This window comes from Apostichopus japonicus, chromosome 20 (genome assembly GCF_037975245.1).
Source record: "Apostichopus japonicus isolate 1M-3 chromosome 20, ASM3797524v1, whole genome shotgun sequence".
Classification (NCBI taxonomy): Eukaryota; Metazoa; Echinodermata; class Holothuroidea; order Aspidochirotida; family Stichopodidae; genus Apostichopus; species Apostichopus japonicus.
In genome coordinates, this window is record NC_092580.1 from 21,331,920 (window position 1) to 21,342,956 (window position 11,037).

Consider the following 11,037-nt stretch of genomic DNA (forward strand, 5'->3'; position numbering starts at 1 on the left):
TTCCGCTCTATTGCGGTGGCAAGCAAGCAATAGGACTGTCATGGGCTACATCTAATGAGTTGTTGCACTGAAAGTGTAACCTGTGATCTCTAACGTTAGATTAGCCTAAACTTCTTTCAACGCTTCACTTCTGTTTTTCGTTTGAAATAAAGTACAAGATGTTAAAAGTAAGAAACGCTTACCAAAAGCTCTCAGTATCGAAGGGGAAGACCGTGACCGCAGCTTACCAGGTAGACCCTAGGCTGGTGGTACTGATAAGTGATATAGCCTAGAGATAGTAACCTAATTTAGCCTAGGCCTAGGCCTATATGCCTAGCCATCGCCTAACCTAACAAGTAACTAGTAATCAGTTTTCGACCGAATATCATTGCAGATTGAGTCACAAGCTATACATGTATAAATATTTATAAGGAGGGTAAATTTTAAGCCATATGTTCATGCAGATTTTCAATATTCTAGACCAATACAGTCAGTCTGTGGCAGTAGCCAAATATTAATTATTATTGTAGGCGGTCTATTTAATGGTCATATACTGTATGCTACAGTAGTTCATATGTTATCGATAACATAGCCTGTTCCATTAAACTGAAAATTTCAATGGGCCAGTGGTATTAACTATTTCAAAGTTATGATAACCTGTCTTCTAACTAGGTGTGGATCAAGGAGGGTGTGGGGTTGTACTGTAATGTTCATTTCCCTATGTCCTATACATGAAGTTTGATTCTCAAGATTGTTAATTATGAAAACCATTTTAACATACATGTGTACTTCTATACCATTTATGACAGGTCCTGCGAAAACACAGAAATGAGAATCATGTCACAGCAAATCATTACAGGTTAGTTACTTATCAAGCAATATACATTTCACTGTGATATAGCATGTATGCATTACACAAGTATGATGAGAAATGTTTACCATAAAGTGATGCCACTAAAGTTTTATTATGTAGGTTAATATGATTCATTGCAGTGGCATCTATTTTTTTCATTCTCCTGTTAAGATGTTTGTGTTTCTAATGAATTATGTTTGAGCATAACATAATGCATTGAAACTTGGTAATGGTCGTCTATGTGCATGGCCCTTGTTAAAGTGACACTTGGAGATGTAAATTTAGTTTTATATGTTACTGAAGCCATTATTAAAACTGAATTGATGTATATTTCTATTTCTGCAGTACCAATGACAGTGACTACCTCCAAGATAGCATTATTCCCACAATGCACTTCCAAGCAGGGTTGCCAAGGTTACCAGTCCCAAAGCTAGAAGATACCTGTAAGAGATACCTTGCATCTCAGAAACCTATTCTTAGCGACGATGCATATGCTCAAACAGCCAAATTAGTGAAAGACTTTGAAGCTAAGGAAGGACAAGGTATTATCCTCTTTACCATAATTACAAAATATATATTGGAAGAGTTTGCAAGCTGTTTGTTTGTGAGTTTTGTTAAATATCATATTGTATGCTTCCTTTGTTAAAAGAAAAGTTGGTTGGTTATACTTTTTCTTGTGAGGATAAAATATCTTTACACAAAAGCTAAAGATCTGCTCGACATCCTCTTTTAAAGTGGAATGAGCTGCCCAAATGTATTGAGTTAAACTGCAAACAACAATTCTGGGAGATGAGAAGGCTTTTACTTAATTTAAATGGTTGATTGCTTTGTTGCAAAAAGTACTGAAAATGATATTTTCATATTTATTATAATACTTTGTCAACACGTTTTTCCATTTGTTTCAGATCTGCAAAAACAGCTGAAAGCTCAGGATAAACAAAACAAACACACTAGTTACATTTCAGGTAAGAGAGCTGTTCATTGCCGACAGTCCCCCCCGCTATCTCGCCTCCTTCCACCAGCTTTGCTGATAAATTATTCCCTGACTCTAGATAGATTAACATAAATAACATGGATCAGATTTACTGGTTGACCTACAACTTTTTATATATTAAATATTTTAAATATTAAATATTTCAAAAAGAAATTGATACTATGTGAAGTCCACTTGTAAAGATTGCTGTAAGGACTAAAATATAGGTCAAATGTCTTACATCCTTCAACCCCACCCCCCACCCCCTCCTCCCATTCTCTTCAAGTAGGAAGCAAAATTGAAAGGTATATTATTTCCTTCTTTTCATCAGGTCCATGGTTTGATATGTACCTTAAGGACAGAAGACCGATCGTTCTCAATCAAAATCCATTCGTTGCTTTTAAAAACGATGAAAGGGCCGAGTACAATGAACCGGTAAGTCTGCATAGCTCTAGCTGTAGCTAGAGTTTATAAGAACTGCCGATACATGAGAGAGCATTTAATATCATAAAACACATTACCTTAGAGACAAGGTACTTGTACATATGATAATTAAACTTAACCAAATGTTTAAGTCGTGTAGATGATATCTGCTTATTCAGTACATTGTGTAATAATCCATTATCATTATGTTACTTTCAGTGTGCAGGGATCCTCACCTAGACAAAAACATGAAAAAAACAAATGAGATGAGACATGGTGCATCGTGAGGCATATTTAGACTATAAATCAGGTCTCTATTGAGGTCTGAGCATAAGGCTGACAGTGTGCTTATAATTATTTTTGAAATTTGTGTACAAATACACCTGGTATGTACCGATGTATGATATAGTTTCCATGGTTCACATAAGTCCTTTACTGTACAAATATGACATTCAATGCTCTGCTCATGTGAATGTCAGTGTTCTGATGTAGCCTTCAAGTTTACACTATTCTCGTAGCAAAAAGAAAAAAAAGAGACAATAATAAATATGAGTATCCTGCTAACACAAACAGTGAATTATTACTTATTCTACTCTAAACTGTACATTAATTTTAATTTCAATTCAGGTATTACGAGCAGCAAACATGACGGTAGCAGCAATGAGGTTTGCTAAAACGATGAGAGCATCCAAACTGGCTCCTGAAATATATCACCTTAATGCAGAGAAGAGCGACACGGAGCGGTTCCGTAAGATAGCTAGGTACGAATGTGTCTGATCGTTAGCAAGTTTTATTCTTCCATCTTTATATCGACTAGAGAGTTTAAAACTTATAAAGAAGATAACTTCAACACCAAAATAAAATATCACGCAAAGCAGCGATGCTTTTCGTCTTTCCAATTGTGCAGCAGTTTTGCCAATTTTTTTGCTGTATGACACATATTTATTTCCTATGGTCGTTAGCAAGTTTTTTTCTTCCATCTTTATATGGACTAGAGAGATTAAAACTTAAAAAGAAGACAATTTCAACACCAAAATAAAATATCACACAAAACAGCGATGCTTTTCGTCTTTCCAATTGTGTAGCAGTTTTGCCAATTTTATTAATTTTTTTATATTTAAGTTTTTGATATTTAATTTTTTGCATTGCTGTACTTATTTCCTATGTAGTCTCCAGTTAGTATTTGCAGTTGTGGAAGACTACATTAATAATTTTTCTTTCATTTTTTGATTCTGCTTTCAAATTTGTAGATTAATTCCGAGCAGATTTGCAGCGTACTATGCTATACTGAACAAAGCATTTCCGTTAGACATGAGCCAATACTTCCGTCTCCTGAACTCTACCAGGATTCCCTTGGTGGAGAAGGATGAGTTTTACACAGTGCCAACAGCACGCCATCTGGTTGTTATGAAGAACGGCAACTTCTACGCATTCGACGTCTATGATAAAGATGGTAAAATTCCATGTAGCACGATTGTGTTAACCTTGTCTACTCTTGCAACATTTTCTATCAGTTTAGAAAAAGGCAAAATTGTGTTCAGTAGTAGGGACAGAGAGATTGTTATCTGTCTCATTGAAATCTTGGTACTTCCTCCCTGGCAAAAATGCTCATATTTGTTGTTTCCAATAGTGCATTGATATAATTTGTAGTAATGAAATTAAGGTTCAACTTTAATTTTGATATTTTGTACAAGAAGGATAGGTGCAAAGGAAATTAACTTTATGCCAAAAATAAATCCATTGTGACATGCGATTGTTAACTATTATTCAAAAGTTGGTAAACATATTAGTATGATAATAATGGAATCAAGAATGTTGAAATTTATGTTCCTTTCTATAGACCAAGTGGGAAATATTTATTCATAAACGTTTGAGTGGAAGAAATGATGGAAGGTGGATTTCCTGCTGAACCTATGTAGTTGTTTCCAGTGTTTAAATATAATACATACCTCCCCTGGCTTGTTACTGGAATTATTCTGTATTGACAACAATTGTGTATTATAATTGATTTTAACTTTTCTCAATTATGAAAGGCAATATCCTCCCAGGATCTGAAATATATGCACATCTGAAGTACATCTACCAAGATGCCACTCCCAGGCCAGAGCACCCTGTCGGCTACCTGACCTCCGAAGAGAGAACCACCTGGGCCAGACTGAGGAAGCACATAGTGGATCTCAGTGAAAACAACAAGCAAGCTATGGATGTTATAGACACAGCTGCCTTCTGCCTATGTTTCGATGATACTGCACCGACAGATGAAATAGAACTCTGCAGGGCATTTCTCTATGGTGACGGAGCAAACAGGTGTCATATTATTAACTCATTTTCTTTTCTTTTTCGTTTGAACAGAAAAACTTTCTCCAGCCAATGTCTTCTTTTGCTCTTTCAAAATTTGATTCATAAGTTCTCATTGAGAGTGATAAAGTTATAGTCTTATATAAACAAAAAGCTGAATTTTTCTTAAGATTTCTTCTTTGTCGCTTTCCAAGTTGAATCGATTGAGACTGGGGTGTCATCCCTGATGACTACCCAGTATACACGGTACTGACCCTGCTGCTGACTAGCACCCCCAGCAAAGCAATAACTATGATCTCCACAGACTAATACCTGGGTAGCTCAGTTGGTGGAGCACACTACCGACTAGTGATACTAACTGAGGTCATTGGTTTGAATATCATTCTAGCAAATAAAATTCTTATGGCCTTTCAATTAATTTCATGAACAGCAGCAAAAGAACTGCTCGCATTAGACTTTATTCACAACTGTTACGTAACCATCTACTTTGATTTTTTTTTTTTTAATACTCCAATACTACCATGATACTTTTCGCAGCCAGTTCTACTTGTAAAGTAACAATGTCTGCCACTTATCTGTACCATGATGTCATATAAACAAATGATTAAAAGCTTGAGAAAAGTCTGCATCATTTAAACACAAAACGATCATTACTAAGGGTAATGCTGCAACCTCTAGTTTGGGACTACCTCTGGTCCAGCCGTGTAACCACTTGTCTCGCCCTACAACCCCTTGTCTCGCCCTACAACCCCTTGTTCAGCCCTACAAACCCTTGTCTATCCCTACAACCCCTTGTCTAGCCATACCACCCCTGATACAGGCCTCCAATACCTACTCCAGCCCTACAATACATTATATGCAGGGTAGGCATGCTGGCCTTTCTTTGGATATAAGATTGACTGCAGAAGTTGTTGTCATTGACTCATACAGCCAGGTAATATCAAGTTTTATGTCAAAGAAAGAATGTAATTTACTTCACCATGTTCACCATGTAATTATGGCAACAGCGTTACTCAGGTGAATCTGTGGGAATGTGGTAAATGCTAATGTATCACATATTATTCAATCAGTTAACATTTCATGTTGAAGAATTGGTCCTTCTTGTCTTGACTTCTTAGATGGTTTGATAAATCTTTTCAACTACTCTTGGCCAAGAATGGTCTGATGTCCATCAACTTTGAGCATGCGTGGGGCGACGGTGTCGCCATCCTTCGTTTCTTCAACGAAACTTTCAAGCTGACCACAGAGAACCCGCCGATATCGGCGGGTAGCAGCCCAGCAGCAGTAGACTCTAGCAGTGCGGTCAAACTGGTGAGTATTTAGTGTTATAAATAAATATCATTCAAAATAAAATAAAACTGTTAGCAAACTGCTTATCCACTAGAAAGCCTGTGTAGGAGAATGTGTAAAAGTAAGTTGGCCTGACGTTTCGATCCTAGCAGGATCTTCTTCAAAGGCTAAATGACAAGTAACAGTAACAGAAGGGACGAAATGTAAATAGTCAGCTCTGGATTTGAATTATTTTCAATCAGAATTTTATTTTATGTATTTATTCATCTTTTCTTTCTTTGTATCCAAAGTGTTTTTAGTAAGGTTGAAAATTTCACCTGTCATAACAAAAGCAATAAATACCTCTCCTGAATAGTTAATTTTCAGTTCAAAGTGGAAAGCTAAAATTATGCTACATTCAAAGATGAGGATAGTAGCAGAAAAACAAAATTGGTTATCATTAATGCTTAAAATTGCAGTCTGTATTAAATCTTATCATGTTGTAATATCATTTATATCATGTTTGTGACAAAATCTCCTTTGTTACATTTTTGGCTTAAAATTGGCAACCAGTTTCATTTATTTAATGTTTTTTTCTCTGCTCTCTGATCAAAGCTGAATTTCAACTTGGATGACACAGTCAAAGATGGGATCAATAGTGCCATTAAGCGTTACACTGAACAAACTTCACGGCTGTCCATGCAAGCTCTCAAGTACGATAAATATGGTAAAAATCTTCTCAAAAAGGGAGGAGTGAGTCCTGATGGTGTCATGCAACTTTCATTCCAGGTGAATATTTAAGTCTTGTATCACTGCCATCACTACATGAGAACATAATTACAACATCTGCTCTTTGTATAGGAATAACTTTTAATGATGTCATCTTTTACATTTTACTACTGAAAACTATACCAAAAAAAATGCCCTTTTCATAATTTTTTTATTTATGATTTGATAAAGATGTGATTTCACAAGCAATGAGACCTGAAGATCTGTTTTATTATTCCTGGCTTTGTTTTGTGTACATAGATTTTGCTAATGGTGCTTCAATGTGTCTAGAGTGCAGCAGTTGAGGGAATTGGGCTAAAATAACAATTAAACCAAGTTAGCTAATGAAAGACAGTGTACCACTTGCCAACCGTTAAGTAAATCTAGTTGGACCGCTTCAAGTCGGCCCACTACACCTTCCTTCTTTGCCCATCCCTTATACCCCTTTGCTAGAATTCTTTCGTCATTTCTCAATCGTTAATTTATTCTTCAGATGGCACACTTTCAGCAGTCAGGCGGGAAAGTAGCTCCCACCTACGAATCGTGCAGTACGGCAGCCTTCAAGCACGGCCGTACTGAGACGATACGCCCAGCCACGGTAGAGACCTTACGCGCATCTCAAGCATTCGCAAGTGGCTCCAGCGTCAGCAATGAGGAGAAGAAGAAACTCTTGAAAGATTGCTCCAATAGACATAACCAATTAACAAAGGAAGCTGCCATGGGTAACATTATTGAATTCTTTTCATTGCCCTAAAAACCAGGAACAATTTGTTCTCAATTTCTGGTGGTTATGTTGAGTATCTCATTCATCTCTTTGGTATCCTCTAGCCACGGTCTGTATTTATCTTTGACGTGAGCCAGATATGAAACATTTCTTGGGAGTAAAGGGCCAGGGAGATGCCATACATAGATCGACCAATACGCTGGGCAGGCGGGTAGGTGTAAAGGTAAAGGCTTGCATGGTTTATACAGTGGATATGTTTGTATCTAAAGGAAATAAAGACTTTATCAAGAGATTTAGACTGTTCTTGGGACATGAATAATAGTACTAGACACTGTATCAAAATATTCTTACTCAAGCGTTCTTTCATGGCTGAAGATATTAAAAACAAACATAACCATGCAACTGCTCTGGAGCTTTTGGATCATTCAAAGTACCAGAATAACTTAGGATGTATTCCTGTGATTGATTTTCACTGACATTTTAAGACGGTGGTAGAACTGTAACAAAATATTGCATTTTAATTTCATACCATTTTTGGATATCTAGAGTTAATGGCTGAAAATGGACTGGGGTATTCCCCTCCGACCCCTCACCCCCCCCCTTTTTCCAGATACCTTTTTTTGTCTCGTATTTGGAATGAAACCAGTTAAACAATATACACAGCCAGAACCCTCAAATTATCATTTCTACTATAGATGATGTTACAGATCCTGCAAACCCTGAAAATGTCAGATTCTTGACAGATATAGCATATAACGTTCAAGTGTACAACATAATGCTATCTGTTCCTACTGTTCGCACTTCCACCTACTGTATGGGGAATGTTGCTTTGCTAGATCAGCTCCACAACTCTGGAACATACTCCCCTTACATCTGAAAACAATCCAGCATGTGTCAACTTTTCAGAAAGAACTCAAGACAATCTTATGCATGAATGCGTATTCATTTGTTTGATAACTGTTGTGTCCATTTTGGGTACTTTGCTCCTGCAGCGCTTCTGAGCAGTTTTTTTTAACTGGATAAGAGCGCTTTACAAATTCTTATATTATTATGATTTATTATTATTATAACACCACAGTGGTGCAGTTTTTATGCATGTCATCTCTCTAGGTAGACCGTTTCCTGATTTCAATTTTTTTTCCTCCACGTAGGCCAAGGATGGGATCGCCATCTGTTTGCTCTGCGCACTCTTGCCGAGCAGAGTGGCACCAAACCTAGCATCTTCTCTGATCCAGCGTACATCAATATCTGCCAGATCGTTCTCTCCACGAGTAGCATATTTTCTCCGGCTGTTCTGGCCGGTGGTTTCGCTCCCGTTATTCCCAGCGGGTACGGTATCGGTTACTACCCGGAGGAAGACACCATGATGATGGGCGTGACCACTTACCCAGAGTCATCCAGTGGTAGTGACTTCATCGAATGCGTCAGGAACAGCTGGGATCAAATCCATGAGGTATTGACAGCTGCCAAAGACTAGTTTGATTTGATATATGTCTGCCCTTCAAAGATGCGTATAATGTATCTCAATCAAATAGCTAAACTTGCTTGAACCCTGTTTGCGATGACTTTAATATAAACACCTGTAAATTACAAGGTTTCCATTAAAGTATAGGGTGTGTCAACAATTATGACCTCCATACCTTATTGAAATTTATTACAAGAAAGGTTGAACAGTATACAAATAATGAATGGTTTCCATTCGTGCAATAGTGCAAATATTTCATGAGTTGAAAGATGGAACAAATTACATCTTTCAACGAATGAAATATTAGCACTATTGCACGAATGGAAACCATTCATTATTTGTTTCATACAACACCTTCAAAATTGGATATAATTGGATGTTAAATGCACTCATGCAACAGATTGTTTTGAAATATTTCTCATTAGGCAATTAAACCCATTCTGCTATAAATATGTTGGCTAAGAATACCTCCTAGGTTTTTTTTTTTTTCAGACAGACAAATTATCTACCAACTTTCTGAGGAGTATTAAGCAGTAATCATCATTTATAGGTTCATCACGCACTGTGTCTGATAAAAGATGCTGTGATTGTTTGGCCATACAGTATTATGAAATATCATCAAAAATAAATCACAGGCTAACAGAGCACATGGGGATTGTCTCCTTCCCACTGGGTTCTTGAATGGCCCTGGTGCTCAGTAATTTACATTACTTAAAGTGAAATGAAAACCATTTTGAGAGGTGGATAAACTATCGGAGATGCCTAGCTTTTGCTAGCTTTCTTCCCTTTGTGGGGGATGTCGGAAAGAGTAAATTGTATATCAATACTAGATTACAGTAGGATAACATTACGATTAAAAATGGTTTATTTTCAAATTAAACTGTTCAGTATGTCAGGTTTAACTTACAGTGTTTAATGTTGTCAATTTTTGTTGAATAATTTCTGTTGACTGGAATTTTTTGGAAGAAAAGTTTTATGAATGAAAAACATTTTCTTTTTTAAATTTAAAATTTGGGGGTTGGTGAAGGGTACCCGATATGTTAGTTATGTCTTTCATAATTTTAACGTTAGGTCAGTATGTAACTTATATGTAGTATGCTATTGTATTGAAATCACATTGGTTTGCACATTAACACTGTCAATGTCAGGATATGATGGTCTTACAAAGTATGAACTGTGTGCCATGCATTATTAATAATTCTTGGGAAGGTGTGCTATGAATTATGACATTGCATCATACAATGTATGTATACCACAGGGTAATTATTTTAATGAAGATTTCATGTGTCAAAATCTGTTAGTATTCACTAGAAACATTTCTCGTCTGTAATGTAGAAGTTAGCACATTGCCTCACTCATTTAAACTTAAAGAGTGTGAAGACTCACGCAAAAAGAAACGTCTTATGCCGGTAATCTGACCTAGTTTCGAATGAGGTGTAACAGAAGTGTTAGACACCACCATCGATCCCAGAAAACACGCACACAGCTTGCTACCTTCGGTAATTAGACACTAGTGTACAGTCAGTACATACAGCTGCGGTCAATACCTACAACACAGTGTACAAACGATACAGCCATGGACATCTCAGGTCCAGCTAAAGATAACAAGGTAACACGTTTCATTACTGTCTGCATTTTGTAGCGACAAGCAGAAAACTTCACTTGCAAGCAACGGAAAGTTAACTTTTTCCGAGCGCGGTTTGGGGCGAGTCTTCAATGCCTTTAAAACTTAGTCAAAAGTCTCTGTAAAAGGTCAGTACCATCGTGATGGTAAACTGCAATACAAGTGTTTTGAAGCATAATATGAGAGGACAATATACCAAGGCATTAGGAAATTGTCCCAATCAGCTGTTCAAAACCAACTGATATTGAATATTCATTGTAACAGGTTAGTTTTATCAAAAATAAAAATTATACATGTACATGCCTTTTGATAAAATGGATGGATATAAATTCAGGACTGGCTGGTCTGATTGCCTTGTGACTTAACAATACTGCATAAACCAGACAAATAAATTGTCTATGTTGTGTAGAGAGGTAGGTAGTTGAAAAAAATCAAAGTCCAAACTTCTTGCAATAAATTCGAAATCACTCTTTTATTCTCAGAAGTTGTCATGAAAATGGTCAAACCTTATTTCATAAAGTATTCTCTCAAGTAGAAAACCTACGCATAATTTTATCTATTTTGCATATATGAATATCATTAAAATGAGAATAATAAGTGCAATGAAGACAGTGTTTCTTTCTTTTTTCCTTTTTTTTATATTATTTCTTTGCAAGTTTGG

At 36.6% G+C, this 11,037-nt stretch overlaps 1 protein-coding gene across 1 annotated transcript; it reads left to right on the top strand.

Annotated features, from left to right (window-relative positions):
* The first annotated feature begins 18 nt into the window (after positions 1-18).
* On the top strand, positions 19-10,985 carry LOC139961730 (carnitine O-palmitoyltransferase 2, mitochondrial-like). The gene is made up of 12 exons (XM_071961164.1): positions 19-230; positions 789-838; positions 1,178-1,374; positions 1,738-1,797; positions 2,137-2,240; positions 2,856-2,989; positions 3,479-3,681; positions 4,262-4,535; positions 5,645-5,837; positions 6,411-6,584; positions 7,057-7,285; positions 8,439-10,985. The coding sequence occupies exons 1-12, from the start codon at positions 159-161 to the stop codon at positions 8,762-8,764; spliced, it is 2,016 nt and encodes a 671-aa protein (XP_071817265.1). The 5' UTR covers positions 19-158; the 3' UTR covers positions 8,765-10,985.
* Positions 10,986-11,037: the final 52 nt, after the last annotated feature.